This window comes from Chrysemys picta, chromosome 2 (assembly GCF_011386835.1).
Source record: "Chrysemys picta bellii isolate R12L10 chromosome 2, ASM1138683v2, whole genome shotgun sequence".
In the NCBI taxonomy this organism is placed as follows: domain Eukaryota; kingdom Metazoa; phylum Chordata; order Testudines; family Emydidae; genus Chrysemys; species Chrysemys picta.
The window spans coordinates 255,050,029-255,070,394 of NC_088792.1; the positions used below are offsets into that span (position 1 = coordinate 255,050,029).

General features: G+C 41.6%; 1 protein-coding gene across 2 annotated transcripts in view; it reads left to right on the plus strand.

Annotated features, from left to right (window-relative positions):
- The window catches only part of DCAF13 (DDB1 and CUL4 associated factor 13), a 44,369-nt gene extending 29,589 nt beyond the window's left edge, over positions 1–14,780 (plus strand). For both annotated transcript variants that reach the window (XM_005306020.5, XM_042845149.2), the window contains exons 9-11: positions 4,024–4,159; positions 13,083–13,246; positions 14,161–14,780. In XM_005306020.5, the coding sequence (XP_005306077.1) occupies positions 4,024–4,159; positions 13,083–13,246; positions 14,161–14,248 (388 nt within the window). In that variant the 3' untranslated portion in view covers positions 14,249–14,780. The remainder of the gene's footprint in view (positions 1–4,023; positions 4,160–13,082; positions 13,247–14,160) is intronic.
- Positions 14,781–20,366: the final 5,586 nt, after the last annotated feature.

A 20,366-nucleotide genomic window follows, 5' to 3' on the forward strand; every position in this document is an offset into this window, starting at 1 on the left:
TCATTCAGGCATGGACCTCAGAGGTTCAACACCTTGAAGCTGAATTTGAACAGCCAGAGACCAGGGCTATTAGAGGGGCCCAGCTCAGGGCTGCAAGGATTAGGGATGCCTTGAGGGAGCAATTCGATGCTGAAAGCCACCAGTAATGTTTGGTGCCCTGCACGGGAGTGAAGTGCAGTGGTTCCAATGCTAGTAGGCATCTGTGTTTGCTACGTATGATGCAGTGACTTGTGGTGCCTGTTGCTTTCCTGGGCTATGGTATCTTTTACTTAATGCAATAAAGAATGTTTTCAAAGTAAAAAAATTCATTTATTGAAAAGAAACACAGCTGCATGGGAAACAGAAAAGGCATGAGACATCTGTGCTGTGTAGGAGGAGGGAAGGGGGTGGGGTAGGGAACAGGACAATCATAGTTTTGCGTATGTCCTGTTATCATATTCAGCCTTCCTGTCTGGAGAGCGGTGCAATGAGTGCTGCACTTCAGACTGGCTAAAATGCTTAGTGATGGGGGTTCCGTGCAGTGGGTAAGGGTCATAATTTGCAGGGCTGGGTGGTGAAGCTACAGGTGTTGGAGGCAGCTGGTGGCGATAAGAACCTGGATGTTGGGGAAAGTAGGTTGATGGTGACATGAGGGCACAAGGGAAAAAGTTTTGGGACAAAGCCCGCAGTGGGGGGTGGGCACAGATCTGCTCCATCTGCATTGCTACGAGCGCCTGTATTGAGTCCGCTTGGTGCTCCATGATGCTTAGCAGCCGCTCCGTGCTTTGGTGCTGGCGATCCGCATTCTGCTATTGGAGCCTCCTTTCAGTCTCCCACCACTGCTGCACTTTTTGATTTTCATTAAGGGACTCTGCTGCATAACTTCGTGCAGCAGGTCCTCTTTGGTTCTTCACAGATGTTTCCTGATTCTTTGGAGTCTTTCGGCCGTTGATAACAAGGACGGCTGGGATCTCAAGGTTGCATCTGTAAAGCCAAAATGCAACACTTAACAGAGGCAGCGTTGTTCACACCAGACAGAGCAATGATTTGGCTATACTTGAAGACAAGTATGGTGTACACAATAGCAGAAATTGCCCATCCCAAAGCGCACATGACCCACAGGAGCCCCAAAATGGTGAGTAAGCACAGGGACAAGGGGGGCTGATTGTTTCATGGCTGTACTGTCCTCTGGGGTTCTGTGCCTTGGGGAGAGCCAACAGCTGCAGGGGGCCCCTATACTGAACACTGTCCCCACATTTTCCACAGGATGAGTTCATCCTGGAAGATATCTCACTGCTGAGGGTGACCTGGGAAGCAAGGGAGGGTCATCTACTACAATGCGGCTTCCACCCTGGCCCATATGCAGCTTGCCTGTGTGCAATGGTCCCCCCACCCCTCGCGGCACAGTGGCACGGACACATTAGCCTGGCTGGGGCAAGGACCACGGTGGCTCTCCCAATAAACCTGCGCAAGCGCGTTGCACACGTTCTGGATGAGGCATTAGAGGAGATTACCGAGGCCGATTACCGCGATGTGATAAACCACATCAATGCACTATTCCGCATCTAGGCATGCATGCCTAACCCTCCTCTCCCAAAGAGCCTGCACTGAAAAAATTCCTTCCCGAAAAAAAAAAAAGCTTACCGGGAACCTGCTCTTCTGTTTGTCCTCCACCAAGTACCGGCCGCTGTGACTGGCTACCTTCCTCCTGGCTCGAGAAGAGCTCCTGGCTGCATGGCTCCAGGGATTCTGGGGTGTCTCCATCAGGCCCACCACCATCACCCCCGTTTTCCTCCTCCTCTTTCTCCCCCTCCCCCCCCACCCACATCGGCTCTGAAGTGTCCATGGTGGTGCTTGGAGTGGTGGTGGGGTTAACCCCAAGTATCGCATCCATCTCTTTTTAGAATTGGCAGGTGGCGGGGGGAGCACCCGAGCGGCCGTTTGCGTCGTGGGCTTTGCGGTAGGCACTCCGCAGCTCCTTCACTTTAATCCTGCACTGCAGGGCGTCCTGGTCATGGCCCCTTTACATCATGTCCTTTGATACCTTCCCGAAGGTATCGTAATTCCTACGGCTAGAGCGCAGCTGGGACTGTACAGCTTCCTCCCCCCAAACACTGATGAGGTCCAGCAACTCGCCATTGCTCCATGCTGGGGCTCGCTTGGCGCGTGGAGGCATGGTCACCTGGAAAGATTCACTGATAGCACTCCACACCACGCCGGGCCGAGCAAAGAGGAAGGGGATTTTTAAAATTCCCGGGGAATGTAAAGGGTCGGTCACATGGTTGGTTACCTGCGGCCAGGGCAGTAGAGTTTGAACTGATGACCAGAGTGGCTAGAACAGGCATTGTGGGATACTGCCGAATAATTCTGGAGGCCATTCACAGCGCATTGGGCGGCCACACTGGCGCCGCAGCGCTGCAGTGGCAGCACTGCACTCACTATTCCTCTCAGAGAGGTGGAGTACATGCAGCGCTGCAACCACGAAGATACAGCGCTGCAAATGCCTTGCCAGTGTGGACGGGGAGTGAGTTACAGCGCTGGGGGTGGCTTTACAGCGCTGCAACTCGCAAGTGTAGCCAAGGCCTTGGTCTTATTTAGTTTAGCCCAGTGGATTAAGCTAAACAGGAGGGAAAAAAGGCACTTTTCCTTTGGAATAAGAGTGTGCACAAATGGAATTGGTCAGGAATAGTTATTGTGCTTTTAATTCATACCCTAACTTAGTCTGAATTAATTTTCAAGTGTACATAAGCCTTTATTTTGCCAACTCTAAAATAGCAATAATGATACTTGGCCACCACTGTAATGTATTTTGGGCCTGATCTAAAGTCCACTGAGGTCATTAGGCCCTCCCATGTTTGTGTAAAAGGCACTATACATGCTAATTATCTGTTAAAACTATTTTCTATCTGGTTTATTGATCTAATATAGATTTAAATAATACAAAAATTAAAGTTTAAAGGTTAAAACATGAAGTTTGATTAAACTAAAAATGTTCTAAACTTTAGAACATTGGTAAATATGTAAGACATGGTAAATGTTTGTTTAATTATTTATGTAGCTGAAACCAAGTTATTGCTTTATGTGAATGTTATTGATCCACTTGTTCGCTTGGTAAATATTGAATGAAATCCAAATAGGAGTTTGTTTTAAATAGTGATTTAAATATAACATTTAGAAGCATTCACTCATAATTTAGCTGAAAAATCTGTAGTTTGTTGAACACAAAAATGAAGCATTTCTGAAGGTCAGTGCAAATTTATTTTTCAAATATTGCTAGCATTGTTGAACAAAAGGTTGATCTGTTATCTGTCTACAGAAAGTATTAGTTATTGGTTTAAAAGCAACATTACAGTTCTAAATCCTTCACCTGCTTGTCAACAACGGTCACTCCCCAATGTGTGCTGAAACAATTTTATTTTAAGCTGTTTTCTCATATGGTTTGCAAATTCCTCATTGACTGACAAAGGAGGAGGCTATTTTTCTGGGGGTAAAGGAGGAAAATTGCAGTGAATAGTAACTGACACATCTCCAAATTAATATTAATACTCTTAGGTTTCAAACATCTTCTCACTCATTCACAGTATTGGTGCCAGACAGACTAAGTTTAGCTCTACAATTCCCATATCTGTAATGCTTACTCAGGACATTATACTAATAAATATTGTGAGTGAAATTTATAAAGAAATAGCTGTCTAGGATTTGTAGTTTAGTGTATGTCTGTATGACTGACTTTGGTAATCTGAGAGCAATTCTTCTGCTAGTTAGATGCTATGGAAAAGATGAGGGGTTTTTTGTTTGTTTTTGTTTTAAGTCTTATCTAGACAATGTTTTGTCAGTATATTCTAGGCAGAATTTAATTGGAGAACTTGCCATGTATCAGTTTGGAGACTATTCCCTTGTAAACAAAACCATTTTAATCAGTTATGGTTATTGCAGAACAAATATTCAGACTTTAAGGTGAGAATGTCATGATATTTGAAAGGTAGCAATGATCAGGAAGGTAACTATAACACATTTTCTAATGTTTCTTTTGGCTTCTTTTAGAGAGGTATATCATACAAAGCGAATGCAGCATGTCATCACTGTCAAGTGGACCTCTGACAACAAGTATATTCTGTGTGGCTCAGATGAGATGAACATTCGTCTGTGGAAAGCTAATGCTTCTGAAAAACTGGGCGTGGTAAGATTTTGTGCTAGCTTCACCAGTTATCTCAAGACAGATTAAGAAATGAAACAGTATTTTTTCAAAATTAAAAATAAACTTCTAAAAATTCAGAACTTTCTAAAAGGAAAGCTTAATTGGATTTTTCTTTTGAAAAATGAGATAATATGCAAATCAGCATACTCAGTATGGACACATATTTCACTCATTGCAACCTTTACTGCTCCCTCCATTGTTTATATTATTAGAATCATGCATTTTTGCCCTGTAAAGTATTTTTGTCATATTTTATTAAAGTATACTATTCAGCTGGTACCAGTCTGAACAGGATTTGAGGCTTTCACATCTATGATGCAGGTATGAATTCAGCCCTGAGCAGTAGTGACAAAAGACCAAATTCTGTGTGTCTCTCTCCAACAGAAGTTGGTCCAATAAAAGATATTACCTGACCCACCTTGTCTCGTTAATATCATGGAGCCAGCATGGCTACAATAACACTGCATACACGTTCTGACATGACCTATGTCCATTAGAGTGCAGTGTCATTATTTGCCAAAAACTGGTCTGTGATCTGTGTGAAATAAGTTGGTGCTATTTTTATAGTTCCTAGTGGGATAGATCCTTATATACTGAACAACTTACTCTGGTGCAACTGAATATCTGTCTAGTTAGTCTATGCAAAACCCTAATAAAGATATGTGTAATTCTGTTCAGTGTAATAAACTAATCTGTTTTAAGTGTGACTTAAAACTGATTTATGCATGTCTGTTAGGGGTTTATACCAGCATAACTAGACAGACTTTTTATTTACCTCAGTGCAAGTTGTATAATACAGTAAAGGGCAAAATCTGATATCACGGTCGATGCTAATTTGTACATTCCTGAGCAGACTTAGTAAGAAGATCAAGGTTTGAATGGGCATGGAGAGTGAAATTGCCCTCTGCCTCTCTTGGGAATGGTCTACACTGTGGGGGGAGATCGATCTAAGATACGCAACTTCAGCTACATGAATAGCATAGCTGAAGTTGAAGTATCTTAGATCGATTTACCTCGAGTCCTCACGGCGTGGGATTGACGGCTGCGGCTCCCCTGTTGACTCCGCTACCGCCTCGCACTCTGGTGGAGTTCCGGAGTCAACAGGGAGCGCGTTCGGGGAATCGATTTATCGCGTCTCGTCTAGACACGATAAATCGATCCCCGATAGATCGATTACTACCTGCTAATCCAGCGGGTAGTGAAGACGTACCCTTGGAATAGTCCCTTCAGGTCCTGGTGGAGGCATATTAGTAGGGTAGTTGGGAGATTCTTGCACTGCTACTGCTTATTCTATATCAGTCTGCAGAGCTGTCAGTCTGATATTTTTCACAGTAATGCATTTTTCATTTGTAAAAGCCAGGAAGGGAGGAATCTTAAACTATAATCTGACCAGCAAAATATATGTAGCCTATAAACATTTATATAGTAACAAATTATCATTGAAATTAAATTTCTGTAAAATGTTGATTGGCCACTTTCTTTATTCAGGCTGCGGCAGTAGTCACTTTGGTCTGCGTTTTGGCTGTATTTATAGGGAGTTTTATGTGTAGAGGTCCACATAAGCATCTTTTGTAAGTATCAGACAAAAACACCTCTAGTTGTAGAGACTATGTGACATCCACCGTGTACTTCTCTGTTGCTGCTGATTTAGTGTGGAAGGGGCTCAGCTACTACAGTGATGGACAGCAGTCTAACACGCTAAAAATAATTTGTTTATCCCACTGGTTGCTCATCATATACAATACAGATGCACCCTCTCACATCTGGCATCACAGTATGAGCCAGAACTCCATCTGCTTCATTCATCGTCTGTATACTGACTGAGAAAAGCACTATATCTACCTTCTCCATTCCCACATATGGCTCTAAAACAGGTGCTGTCCAGAAACAGGTTTGATGTGCACCTTTACTCTGCACACTCTCACACAGTGGACACAGATGAGTTGCTAAAGCAGTGATTCTCAACCCTTCCAGACTACTGTACCCCTTTCAGGAGTCTGCTTTGTCTTGCATACCCCAAGTTTCACCTAACTTAAAAATTTGGGCTTTGGCTTCAGCCCCGTGTCACTGGGCTTGGGCTTTCTGCCCTGGGCCCCAGTGGGTCTAACGCTGGACCTGGCGACCCCATTAAAACGAACTTTCCCACAGTTTGAGAACAGTTTATAGAATAGTATAGACAAATCATAGTCTGTATGAAATATTAGTTTGTACTGAATTCACTAATGCTTTTTATGTAGCCTGTAGTAAAAGCAGGCAAATATCTAGATGGGTTGCTGTACCCCCGGAACACCTCTGCATAGCCCTGGGGGTACACGTACCCCTGGTTGAGAACTACTGATCTAGAACATACTGATATACATATAGAATGACTAACATTTGATAGGAATGATGATGTGTTATTTTTGTTAGGTGGACAGAGGCAGAATACATGATCTGGAGTTAGGTTGTTTTGCAGAATCTTTAGGTTCAGCTTCCTGGAGTTTCATTTTATTAACTACTGGTGGGAATGGATTACAGTCTAAGAACTGCTGCTTTGAGTTTAGTAGGATGGGTACTTGGTTTTTGGAAATTATGGACAAAGGCAGCATACCTTTTGCATGTAATGAACACTGCTACTTAACGCTAAGTACAGTAAAAGCTGTGTTATCCAGCACTTTACCAACTGGAAAGCTCTATAAACCGGCATTTCTAATTTTCATTGGAAGTCCGGTTGGTGCGGGGCCATCAGGCTCCCTACTTGGCTCCGTGTGGCTCCCCGGAAGCAGAGACATGTCCCTGCTGCTTCTAGAGGGAAGAACGGCCATGAGGGGTTCGGAGTATGGGAGGGGGTGCAGGGCATGGGCTCTGAGGGAGTTTGGGTGTGGGAGGGGGCAGGGGGTTGGGGCATGGGAGGGGGCTTGGTGTGCCAAATCCGGGCAGTGCTCACCTCAGGCGGCTCCCCGCAAGTGGTGACGTGTCTCTGCTGTATCCTAGGCGGAGGTGCTGCCCCTGCCCCAAGCGCTGGCTCCACAGCTCTTATTGGCCAGGAACCGGAACGCCGCACTCCCTCCCATGCCCCAGCCCTCTCCCACATCCCAGCCCTGGGCCCCCTCCACACCCAAACTCCCTCCCTCTTAGTTAACCGAAAAATTTTACTTACCGGCACCCTCCATTCCCCCAACATGCCGGTTAGCAAAGCTTTTACTGTATTCTGAACTATTTGAAAATAGTTAAGTTGTAAGCTTGGTATACAGTCTGCCATTTTCTATACCATTTGTATTATTTAATTTGAGGATGCTACATTGATTACTATTTTATAATTTGTATCACTGTAGTGTTCAACAGATCTAATTATGGTCTAGCTACTTTGTGCTGGGTGCTGTACAAACATGTAGTACGAATGCCTGGTTGAATTAATATATCCCAATAACAGGATATGTGGGGTTTGAAACCCCTGCTAGAAGTTGATATGTCTGAATAATTCAAAAGTGAATGACAGAATATAAAGATATGCATATCTTTATATAATAACTAGGGTCCTACCAAATTCACGGCCATGAAAAACACATCGTGGACTGTGAAATCTGGTGTTTTGTGTGCTTTTACCCTATACTATACAGATTTCATAGGGGAGACCAGTGTTTCTCAAATTGGGGTCCTGACCCAAAAGGGCGTTGCAGGGGGTCACAACGTTATTTTGGAGGGCTCATAGTATTGCCACCCTTACTTCTGCACTCCCTTCAGAGCTCAGCGGCCAGAGAGCAGCTGCTGTTGGCCGAGCGCCCAGCTCTGAAGGCAGTGCCCTGCCAGCAGCAGCACAGAAGTAAGGGTGGCAATACCATACCATGTCATCCCTACTTCTGCCCTGCTGCCTTCAGAGCTGGGCGGCCGGAGAGTGTCAGCAGCTGATGGGGTGCCCAGTCCTGCAGGCAGCAGTGCAGAAGGGTGGCAATACCATCCCATCCCATCCCATCCTTACTTTTGCAGTGCTGCTGGCAGCGGCACTGCCTTCAGAGCTGAATTAAGGTTAGCTGTACCACAACCTCCCCTACAATAATCTTGTGACCCCCAACTCCTTTTTGGGTCAGGACCCCTACAATTACAACACTGTGTGAAATTTCAGATTTAAATAGCTGAAATCATGAAATTTATTATTTTAAAAATCTTATGACCCTGAAATTGACCAAAATGGAGGATGAATTTGGTAGGGCCCTAATAATACCATAAAGTGGACACATAACTAATTGGAAACACAGTACTCAAAGAGCAGTTATCAATGGTTCACTGTCAAACTGGGAGGATGTATCTCGTGCCACATCCCCCCCCCCCCCCAAAGGGTCTGTCCTGGGTGTAGTATGCTTCAACATTTGCATTAATGACTTCTATAATGGAATGGAGAGTATGCTTATGAAATTTGTAAATGACACCAAGCTGGGAAGGTTTGCAAGCACTCTGGAAGATGGGATTAGAATTTCAAAACAACCTTGAAAAATTGGAGAATTAGTCTGAAATCAACAAGATGACATTAATTAAAGACAAGCTAAAGTACTACACTTAGGAGGGGAAATCAAATGCTCGTGTACAAAATGAGGAATAAGTGGCTAAGCAGTAGTATTGCAGAAAAGGATCTAGCAGTTATAGTGTATGAGATCTGTGAGATTTGTAACTCACACAAATTGAATGAGTCATCAGTGTGATGCAGTAGCAAAAAGGGCTAGTATTCTGTGGTATATTAACAGAGTCATATGCAAGACACGGGAGATAATTGTTCCGCCCTACTTGGCAGTGGTGGGACCTCAGCTGGAGTAGTGTGTCCAGTTCTGGGCACCATACTTTAAGAAAGATGTGGACAAACTGGAGTCCAGAGGAAAGCAACAAAAATGATAAAAGGTTTAAAAAAAACCCACCTATGAGGAAAAATTTAAAAAGGGGCATATTTAATCTTGAGATAAAAAGATTGAGGGGGGACCTGCTAATCCTTTTCAGATATGTTAAGGGCTTTTATAAAGAGGTCACTGATTGTTCTCCATTGTTCACTGAAAATAGGACAAGAAGTAGTGGGCTTAATCTGGAGCCAGAGAGATATAGGTTAGATATTAGGGGAAAACTTTCTAACTATAAAGATAATTAAGTACTGGAATAAGCTTCCAAGGAGCCTGTGGAATCCCCATCATTGGAGGTTAGACACCTGCCAGGGATGGTCTAGGTTTACTTGGTCCTGCCTCAGTGCAGGAGGCTGGACTGGATGACCTGTCAAAGTCTCTTCCAGCTCTGTTTCTATGATTGTATAAGAGCATACTTCTGGGGGAAATTTTCAAAAGTGCCTAAATGTCTTAAAAAGTATAAATCCCATTGACTTTCAGTGGGACTTAGGAATCAGAGTCACTTAAACACTTTTGAAAATGTTTCCCCCTTTATCCTAGTGTATTATGTGTATACAAGTCAGAGAGATGAAGTTAAATTCTGAAATGGAATGTGGAGTGTGGACCAGGCCTGAGAATGACTAGAGGCATGAAAAAACTCTCATATAAAGAAAAATTGGAAAGGTTGGGATTGTTTACCTTAGAAAGGAGAAAAATAAGAGAGGATGTAAGGAATGGTACAGAGAGGTTAGATTGGGAGCTCCTCTTCTTGTCTCGTAACACAAGCACAATGGGATCCTCAGTGAAACTGAAAGGAGGTCAGTTTATAACCAGTAAAAGGAAATAGTCTTTCACACAACATGCAGTTAGGCTGTGGAACTCAATTCTGTAAAAAATGTCAGAGTATTTGTAATAAATACTGGGGGTGTTTGGGCAGCACTATTTTCTTAGGTGGAGGGTTTGATTGAATGATGCATACAAATAGTATTGCATTTCTAATAGATCAGCACCTTGTAAAATGAGGTAATTTGTTGAATTAAGATTTACTTATGCTGGGGAGGCCTGGGTCATCATGATGTTTTATTATTGCTAATAGCAATTTCAGTTTATTTTTTTTTCTAATTAGAGAATTCTTCTTTGGCTTGTGCATAGTCTTTTACTTCCCATTCAGGCGCAGTAGAAATTAGACTAAAAGTGCGCTGCTTATTTTGTATCTTGTGGCTGATGAATGTTTGTCTGACTGGAAAGTTGTACTTGCAGCACTGTGGCTGCCAAGTATTCATCAGTTCTGACATGCATGTTTCCTTTGTTTTGTTAATGCATTTGGCATTGCTCTCATTATGCAAAATCAGTGAAACATCAAAGTCTCTGCAGGAGCCAGAGGCATACCATGTCTACACTCCGCTGACAATTAAATCTACATGATTCTGTGTAAGGATTGGAGTTAAACTAAAACTAGTTGTTGAGCCACAGGAGAGATTGGCCTTTTAAATACAATTTTAGCACTTTGACACATCAAAATAGAAGTTAAACTCTCTTCAGTAGCTACATAAAAATACATTTTAAAATAGGACTTTGTAGTGTAAAAAAACATTCACCGTGGGCACCATAAAAACTACAACTTACAATTCAGGTACTTTAGAGTCCTATTAACGTATAATCTGGAGTACCTCAAGTGACTTTTAATGCATACATACCTTAGTCTTGTAGAGGTCTAGGAATTTAAAAGGGGACTGCCTTTAGTTTGATTTGGAGGAAACGAGCATTTAAAGTGAAAAGTGGAAAAGGCAGCATTGATGGACTAAAACAAGTAAGTCTCCTCTAAATATATCTTGGAAAAGGTCTGTTTTTTTTTTTTTGAATTGTAGACAACAGGATACACTGAACCTACACTGAGGCTTTGAAGATCTTTACTAAACTTGGAATTGTTAAGACATTTGGTAACTTCTGATTCAGCAACCCATACATGATGAATCCTTAATAGGATTACTCACCGAAGTAAAAGCTGCAGAACTCTCCAATAGCTGGTGCTGTTCCCTTTCCTATAAAAGTAAGGAATAGACAGAAAACGGAGCAGGAGACTGACCAATTAAAATGTTTTTTAGTAAGGAGTGGTTTGTATTCCTGTAAGTTTAAAAGTAAAACATTAGTGTGAGGAGAAACTCGAAGCCTGATGGCACTTACGGTTGCTGTTTACCGTTGCTATCCTATACGAGATATGGAAAGAGCAAAAGCTTTTGATTTAAGGATTGCGTGAGAGTTAAAGGAAAGTGCATTTACAGCCTCTTGTATCTTGATCTAGCAAACCACATTAGCAAGAGAACATTGAGATTTTCTAAATAGATGTGTGCTCTCAATCTACAGTATCATAAATTTCCATTCTGTGACATAAGGCGAACACATAGGCAGTTCTGGGTAGTATGTGTGACATGGCATTGGTTTAGGAGTGATTTCTAGAGCTTGTGATGAAATGCGAATGTGACTTATCCTCTTAGCAGCTAAAACTTTGTATTGCTGTTTAACAACTCTGTGTGAATTTACTGTTATTGAATTGTCCTCTGACAGAAGGAAAACATGTTGCTAAATTGTAAATAAACTTTACATAGAAGCATTATCCATATACATATGCATGTTTACTCCCTTAGACCCCTCTCCCTGCAGGGCAGAAATCCCTGGTCCCACCACCCCACCGCAGGGCAAAAGCTCCGAGCTTCAGTCTTGTAGGTGAAGAATGGGGTGGTGTATGGGGGGCTCCAGGAGCGGCACTTAACCATAAAAGAGCCACATGCGGCCTACGAGCCACAGTTTGGCCACGCCTGCTCTATAGTAACTAAAGAACTAGTGAAATGAGTCAAATTGAAAGCTGAGCAATAGAAGCTATCTACACTATCCTTATTTTTCTAAATTTTCCCACTGGTGTAGCAGCAGTTGAAATATTTAGGGAGGAAAAAGTACTTCCTAAAAATGAGAAGGGTTTTTAGTCAAACTGTTTTTTGGAGGGAGGGCAGAGAACACGGAAGGCACAACATGTGGGAGAACAGAGGACATATAACTTTTATTTACTTCCAGCAAAACCAGAGAAGGCCAAATGCTTGAGTTCTAAATAAGCTGTGTGTTTAAAAGCACACACACAGAACAACCACTTACCAACCTTCCTTATACAACATAGGCAATAAAAGGGCACAAACCCCATTTAACAAACACCCTTTTTGCAGGTCATCTGTAAGGTGATGGGATAGTCCATTTCTAATAATGTGCCAAAAAAAAAAAGCTGTTAATAGCATTTTGGTTATATTTTTAAAATAGACACAAAAAATTGCAAAAAATTAAAGTGCTCATAGTAATTTTAATGCACTTGTATTACCTTAGCATCATAGAGAGTACAGGCGTCAATTCAACTGCTTAATGAGAAATAAAAATTACTCCAGATGTGCAATATGGGCAAGTTTAAACCTACAGTTCTCATGTGCACATTGCAGTTCCCAATGGACTAATTCCATTAAAGTGGATGAAGATGCTGGATAAGGTTGGAGCATGCCCCCAACCCAGTGAAGATAACATTCCTGCTGTAAGGAGAGGCTATAGTTAGACACTTAGCAGCATCTCTAGTTACAGTAGATAAGTCCTGAAAAGGCTGTGAATTTTTTGTTTCACTAGCCGGGAGTTAGGAATATTTTTTCCCTGTTTGCTGTTATATGCTCCACATTCTCCCCTACGTTGAGGGCAATTCCTTTGCTCTGCAAGATACTGGCAGGTCACCAGTTTCCATTCCCTCTCCCTCCTCTGTGGCATAATAAAGTCTGCTCTTAGAAAAATGAACTTGCGTTGTAACTTTTGTGAAACTTAAAATTATGGTACTATATTCTGCATTTGAGTAGTAGGGTGACAAAATGTAATACTTTAAAAAAATATTTACTAGTCTTAAAATCTCTGCTTTTAGGTTTATAACGCATAGAGAGAAATGGCCAGAAGAAACCACTGAAGCTGTCTAAACTTGTTTGCTTTTAGAGAAGTTCATGTAGTTGCAACCAATGCTGTTTATAACATGCTTGTGTCTTCTGTAGCTTGTACCACGAGAGAGAGCAGCTATGAATTACAACCAAAAGTTGAAGGAGAAGTTCCAACACCACCCTCAGATCAAACGCATAGCTCGTCACCGTCACCTGCCCAAAGCCATCTACAGCCAGGCCAAGGAACTGCGCATCATGCGAGAAGCTCGTCGGCGGAAGTACGACTCTTTATTTGTTTTCATTTTGTCCTAGTAAAACATATTCTGTCCCATTGCTGTGGCACCAATGCATGAGGCCTCTAACAAGGGAACAGCTCTTATGAATGACTGGTATCAGTTTGGTCAAGTGAATAAATCAATTATTAGACTGGTTGTTTTGGACTCTGTGGAGTGGTAAGTGCAGACCAAGCTGCCAGGAGTAGCAAGAACTAGTTTCCTTCCCAGGTCCTCTAAAAGGGTGGGAAAGGACATAAGGTTATAAGGAGAGGCAACACCCCCTCTCAGCCTTATGTGTAGTCATATCAGAGGGATTAGTCTTGGTGTGGATGGATGAAAGTCTTCTGGCTCCTTGGTGCTAGGCCTCAAGATCAGTGAGAGAGTTTTTCAGTTCCCTGGGACATCTCTACAGGTCCCTGGGAGCAGAAAGGGATGGGGAGCTGAAAGCATCTGTGCATGGCTGGTGCCATGGTATTGAAAGAGGAGAAGTTGGCTGGCACATGCATGGAGAGGAAATGGGAAGTGGTGGGGCTGAATGTGTTTGTTACACTCTGGCTTGGCCACGCTTCTCAGCTGATAGACCCCTATAAATATCTGCTCCCTACAGATAATCCTATTTACAATTAAAAATATATAAATAAAGCTGTGCATGCTCTAGAAAGAAGATTCTTTAAAATGTGAACTTTTCTAAATTTGCAGTTTAAAGGATTTTCAGATGGCCAGTATTCCTTTTTAAAGGGAAAAATTTCATAAATTTCAGCCACCTAAATTGATTTGGACTCTGAAGACATTAATTTTTAGGAGCAGTGGAACACTTGCTGTAGTACTCTAAGCAAGAAGCTAGTATTTCTGAACTTGAACACACCTACTGCTGACATTCTCAATCTCACTTTTCTCTTTCTTCTGTCTGTTTCCAGGGAACTGAATCGCCGTAAACACAGCAAGCCGGGATCCTCACCATTTGTGTCAGAAAAGAAGAAGCATATTGTGGCTGTAGTAAAATAATTTTTTGCTGGCTTATAGCATTGTTTGTAATCTTTTGTTTAAATAATTAGCTACACTGTAAAAAAGTTAGAGGATCTGCTGCAGACCCTGCCACAAGTGGTGCGGCTCACTTTTCTTCTTTGTATATCCCCCTTCATTTCTCAGGTAATCATCCAGTTTGGGAGGTCAGAAGAATTGGCCCCTTTAAAGTCCTATAATCAAACTTGCAGTTGGTGTAAACTGATCCACCCCATATATCCCAGTGGAACTTCATTTGTAATACAAGCAGAACATTTGACTGTGGGGGTGGTACATCAGTGTATCAGCCCTTTCCTCTGCCACCTTCCTTACCAGAAAAAGGGTGAACTTGCTGTGAATTCCCGAGTGTAGCCAAGGCCTTCGATTAGAAGGGATTCAACAGCATTCTTTGACCAACGTAAATAACAGGACTTTATTGGTTTTTCCTGTGTACCCAGTCAAAACCTTCAAGGCCTGTTGTATCCTGATAATATTAATAGAGTTGTTGAATAAATGTCTTTACTTCTCAACTTAATTAAAACCTCTTAAAATTATTCAGTGTATCTCTCTCATCTAGGTCTTAGAAAACCTTGAAATTTCCCTTCATGTGAGATATGTTGTAAACCTTTTGTTTAAGATTGCATAAAAATCCCCCCACTCTGATAACATACCTTTATCCCAAAGTTCTTTAATTTGTATGCGGGTATCACTTCACCCCCAGCAGTGAAATGGAAGTGGCTTCCTATTGAAATGACAGAGTAATTTAGTTGGGCAGATTGTAATTATCCACGCTGGAATTCAACAAGGCTACTTGGTGTAATACCTCTGTCCTTGCAGAAATTTTGAGATATTTAATGACCATAAATATTCAGAGCTTTAGTCTCGTGTCTTCGTTAAAAACATGGTGTTAAGGAGCACTGTGCTGCTGGAGATACTTCCTTTTGGGTGAGTATTAACTGAGGCCCTAATCACTTTTGACTATTAAAAACTCTGGGTAAAATTTTCAAAAGCACACAAGACCCATTTTCAGCTGTGACTTAAACTCTTAAATATCATTGACTTTCAATGAGGCTTAGGCGCCTAAGTGCCTCATGGTCAGATTTTTACAGATAGTGAGGTGTCTAAAGATACAGAAAGGTGTCTAGAGCAGTGGTGCCCAAACTTCTCCTCTTGCATCCCCCCCCATTACCAGTAATTGAATGTTTGCGCCCCCTCTCCCCCATTACTGCCTTCTTGGCTCAGCAGAGAAGCTTGGGCTGAAGGCAGAAATGGGGGCTGAACTGGGGTGGGGGCAGAGCTAGGGATAGAGCGGGGGCTGGGAGCAGAACGTGGAGTGGGGCTGGGGGCGGAACAGGGGGTGGAGTGTGGCTGGGGCCAGAGCTGGGTTGGGGGAAGAGCAGGGGGGAAAGTGAAGCTGTGGCTGGGGCTGAAGCTAGACTGGGGGCTGGGTGGCACTCCCTCCCCACCCCACATGGGAGCTGGGTGGCATTCCCTCCCCATCTCCTCATGGGGACTGGCCTGGGTTCTGCCATGTACCCCCCTGTGTGTTCCTCTGTGCCCCCCAGTTTGGGGACCACTGGTCCAGAGGGATTTTCAAAAGCAGATAGCTATCAAATGCCCATTAATTTCAATAGGAGTTAGGAGCTAAGCGCTTTTGAAAATTCCACAAAATGCCTGTCACTTTTTAAAATGGGACTGTAGGCACTTTTGAAAACTCTATGCCTTCATGACACTTTTTACTGAAAGTCAGAGGAGTTAGCCTTCAGATCCTGCTCAAACCCCAATTTGCATGGTAATATTTTGTTCTCCTTATACTTCCCCTTTACTTACTTTACTACTGCTTTGCCCATATAGTTATTTGTCATATGAAGATAAAAAGCAGTTGTTGATAAGAAATGTCTGACTGGATGATACAGAGATTACTGTTTTTATTCTCAGGACAAAGTAAAGATAGTCTTTCAAAGCAAGGCTGCAATCTCTATAGAGTAACTTCCACATCATGACTTCTACAAACATCAAATTAAAGGGGAGCTGGTAGCAACCCCCATATTGGGCTGCCGAACACTTTCCATTATAAAAGTTTTTTCAGCCTTTTCTGAGAAGGTCTAACCTGTCTGTTCATTTTGACAGTCTTTAATTATACAATCACATACTGTTTTTCCCCTTGCAGAACTTCTACCTTATTTGTTGCATAGGTTGGATACTGAAGGTAACAGAATCAAGGTTGTATGGGCAACTTAAAAGCTAGGAAATGCCAGATTTGGAGGGCTGTACTTTGAAACTTAAATAGCATTGTTAAAGTTTTTAAATGTACTATACATACAGTCACTGCACTACCAGTATCTGTCATTTGGTGGCTACTTCTGGGGATAAAAATCCTATGTGAATGTGTTGTTACATGAACATTGTATATGGGACTTCTAGTCTTGAGTCCATTCAGAAGAATGTCACAGAATTAGTCCATTAATCGATTTGAGTTAAATTGCAGACGTTAGCCTTTTGGAAACAACCAGGACAAATTCTTTTTGTTTCTGTAAGATTTGGGGAAATATCAGTCAGGGCATTTATATTACTGTAGTTCATGCTAGCTGTCTAATACATCTGATAAAACTAATATCCACGTACATATCTAGTAGCCTTGTCAATTTGCACTTTGTGACAGTCTCAAGCTCCAGTTGTTGGTTGTGTATGCCAGACCATGAGTCCACTGGCTTGCTCTTTTTTCCTTTGGGGAGAGTATGCGTTACCTTATCCTGGGCAGAGGTCCCTAATTCTCTCTAAGGGCCAAATTGCAGATCAGCAAACATGGCAGTGTGGGGGTATAAGAGGTCACATGCTCTGCTGGCTACCCACATCACAGGGTTCAGGGCAGCAAGGAAGCAGGCTCTGCAGAGTGATGGACAGGTGGGTGGGAGTGACAGGACACAGTTTGGGCTATCCTGGCCTGTGCGCCTGGGAGTATACTCTGTGGTGTAAACCCAATGCAATTTACTCCTTCTCCAGAGCCATGGGGGAACGGTAAGGGAGGTTGTGACTCAGTAACAATAGGCTGGCATTGCATAAGGCAAAGCCATGGTTGATCCAAGAGCAACTTGTCTACACAGCCAGTATATATAAACCTGTTTTTGCAAAAGGTATCAACCGTCTTGATTTCTGTTTCACTTGCAACTTAAAAGCATCCCATGGCCCTTTTGATGCAAGGGCAATTTAGGGTACTTCTGAATCTACACAGCCCATGAGCCTGTGTAGAGGCAGTGAGCCTCCCAATTCAGGTCATCAGACTTGGGATTGTTCAGCTTGCACTAGTGCTCTAAAAATAGCTGTATAGACGGTGCTTTGAAGTTGCAGCTCAGGTTGGAGCTCGGCCTCTGAAGCTGAGGCAGGAGGGGGCGTTTCAGAGCCCGAGCTCTAGCCTGAGTCAAAGCACCATCTATCAAACTATTTTTAGAGTGCTAGTGCAAGCCCCGCAACCCCAAATCTGACGACTGGGGCTGGGAGGCTCGCTGCAACAGGTTGTGAAGACCTATCCATAGACTTATGGTATGATGGGGGAGTTGTATTTTGGCTGGTTGTAACTTAGGCTATTTAGAGGTCCTCTTACAGCTACTAAATATAACAGGTTTTTATTCAGCTCAGTGGTGGAGGCTTGTGTGTTTAGATCTCTGTCCAGGCTTCTAGTCCAACTGTTCAGTTGTGTGGTTCATTATGGAGCTATCACTAACCATTTTTATATCAGGTGTAGTAATACAGGTCCTCTTCTAGATTAAAAGTTAAAATAACTCCTCTGAAATTCCGGCAAAGTTACTATAGACCCTATTGTGCTAGGCACTGTACAAACAGAACAAAAAGGCAGTTCCTGCCCAAAGAGTTTATAACAGAAGTGTCGAATAGTTTCTCTCCACCAAAACCACAACTTACAACAGAGGTAGATTTTGTCATTGGCTCATGCATGATGTCGTTTTTAAAAGACGAAAAAAATAAAATATTTATGGAACTGTTTGAAAACAACATGAGATTCTCTATCATGGAAGCTGATAGAAGAAAAAAGCCAGTATATTCTATTGCTGCCTGTCAACTAATTATTTCAGAGTTTGATCCTATGCTCATTGAAGTCAGTGGCAAAGCTTTCATTGATTTTAATGGGGCAGGATCAGGGTCTCAATGATTAAAGCAGAGGGACTGGGATGGTGTTTTGTTCAGTGCATTTTTACTTAGTTGGATTCTTCCTACACAATTTTCAAACTGGAGGAATAAGGATGTTGGGTTTTGGCTATTATTAACTTGGCAAGTTCCCCTCACTCCTTTAACAATCTGATGACCCTTTCTTTCTACATATCAAAACTTTAAAAACTATATCTACCCCCAAGAGCAAAGGCTTAAAAAAATTGTACTTCTAAGACGTGTTCTTAAAATCCAGTTTGTCACCAGACACCTGAAATGTGGTCTGTTTTTACAAGTGGAAAAATTGTGGCAAAGATTGTGTTTTGGAGTCTTGAACTCTAGTTTAATTCAGTTAAATCCAGGATGCATATCTAGTATTTTATCTTGAGCACCACTGACATCATCCTTTTTAGAAAGCTCCAGGGCTGCAACTTTTTATATCATCACAGCTATTCTGATAGAATGTTATCTGGCAGCTTATTTTCAGTACCTTGCTCAGTGGTACAAAGGTCGTCTTACGCTAATGTTCCGATAGAAATGGAGAATATTAAACTAGTGGCTGTTTATTCTGAGAAGGACTTGGCTTTGTTCACCAATTATTCTTTTATGCATAATTCCTTTAAAAGATATTTCAGAAATTAAAAAATGACTTTTTTCCAGTCATGGCCACTTATATGAAAATTTACACTAGCTAAAGGAGATATGTAGGAGTTTATAGAATTTACAACTTAAGAAAATAGAAACTGTGCATGCATATAAACTCTCTCTATATATAGTATGTATACATATGAGCTTAAATATTTTTGTATTTTATTTGAACCAGAAGAAAATGCTGATATCCTGTTTCCAGGATTTTGCTTACATGATATTATAATGCTTATAAATAGGCAGAATGGCAGAAGATGTGGTGAAGGGGAAGTAGACAAATATTGGCTATGGCAAACACAGATCTTGGCTGAATCCTACTTAGAAAGGGCAATCTTCCCTACACTGTTTCAACAGGGAAATGAATGTAAATAGTTCTTTATTAAAGGAACTGTGATGAGGGCTTTGCAAACAAGTTAGATCCACATAATCATGCACACACTTCCAGCTGTCTTCAAATTTTATACATATCTTATCCTAGTCAGATTAAATAAACCTTACACATTTAAAATATGCTGATTTTTAAAATATTTTTTAAAATTTAAACCAAATAAGAGATTTTTTCACTGGATGCATGTTATGATGATCTGCATTTCCGGAACCAAATAAATTGCTACAGAAGACTCTGAAAATATCATAAATCAGTGGAAGTCAAGATAAAGTAAACCACATTCCTAGAGTTTTTGCCAGTGTCCCAATGTGAATGGTTATTTATTTTATTTGAAGATATTTCATTTGCACACTTAAAACAATATTAAATCAGAGAGGCAAATCCACTGGATCAGAGCTCAGGAACTAATATTCAAATATTCAATTTTTAAATTATTTTTGTAGAGCTATTATTGCTTAATATGATGAAGGCTTGGATGTGAGTTTCTGTCGAATTGGCTTATGATGAAAGTCTGTTTAATTTAGATTGCTGAATAATTAGTATCAGTTATGCTGCTTAGAAGTGGTTCGAGCTTGAATTGGATGATACAGTAATTACGTAAGAAAGATAGGTGGAGTTATCTAAACTAGATGTATTTTGTTTTGTGTGGTGAAATGATCTCTAGATTTTGTACAATACACATACATCATGCATGTATATGCATCCCTTTTGATAGTGTGTGTAGTATGTGTAATAAAAGGGAAGGGATGAAAGAACTGATTAGTGGAAGTGGAACAATTCAATTATTCTTTAGCAAATGCCCACACTGGGACTACAGAGCATCTTCACAACCTGATTACTTTGTCATTTCACATATTTGATTGATTTACAAAACATTAATATGTATGAACACAATGTAAAATTAATGATCGTGTATTTATATTT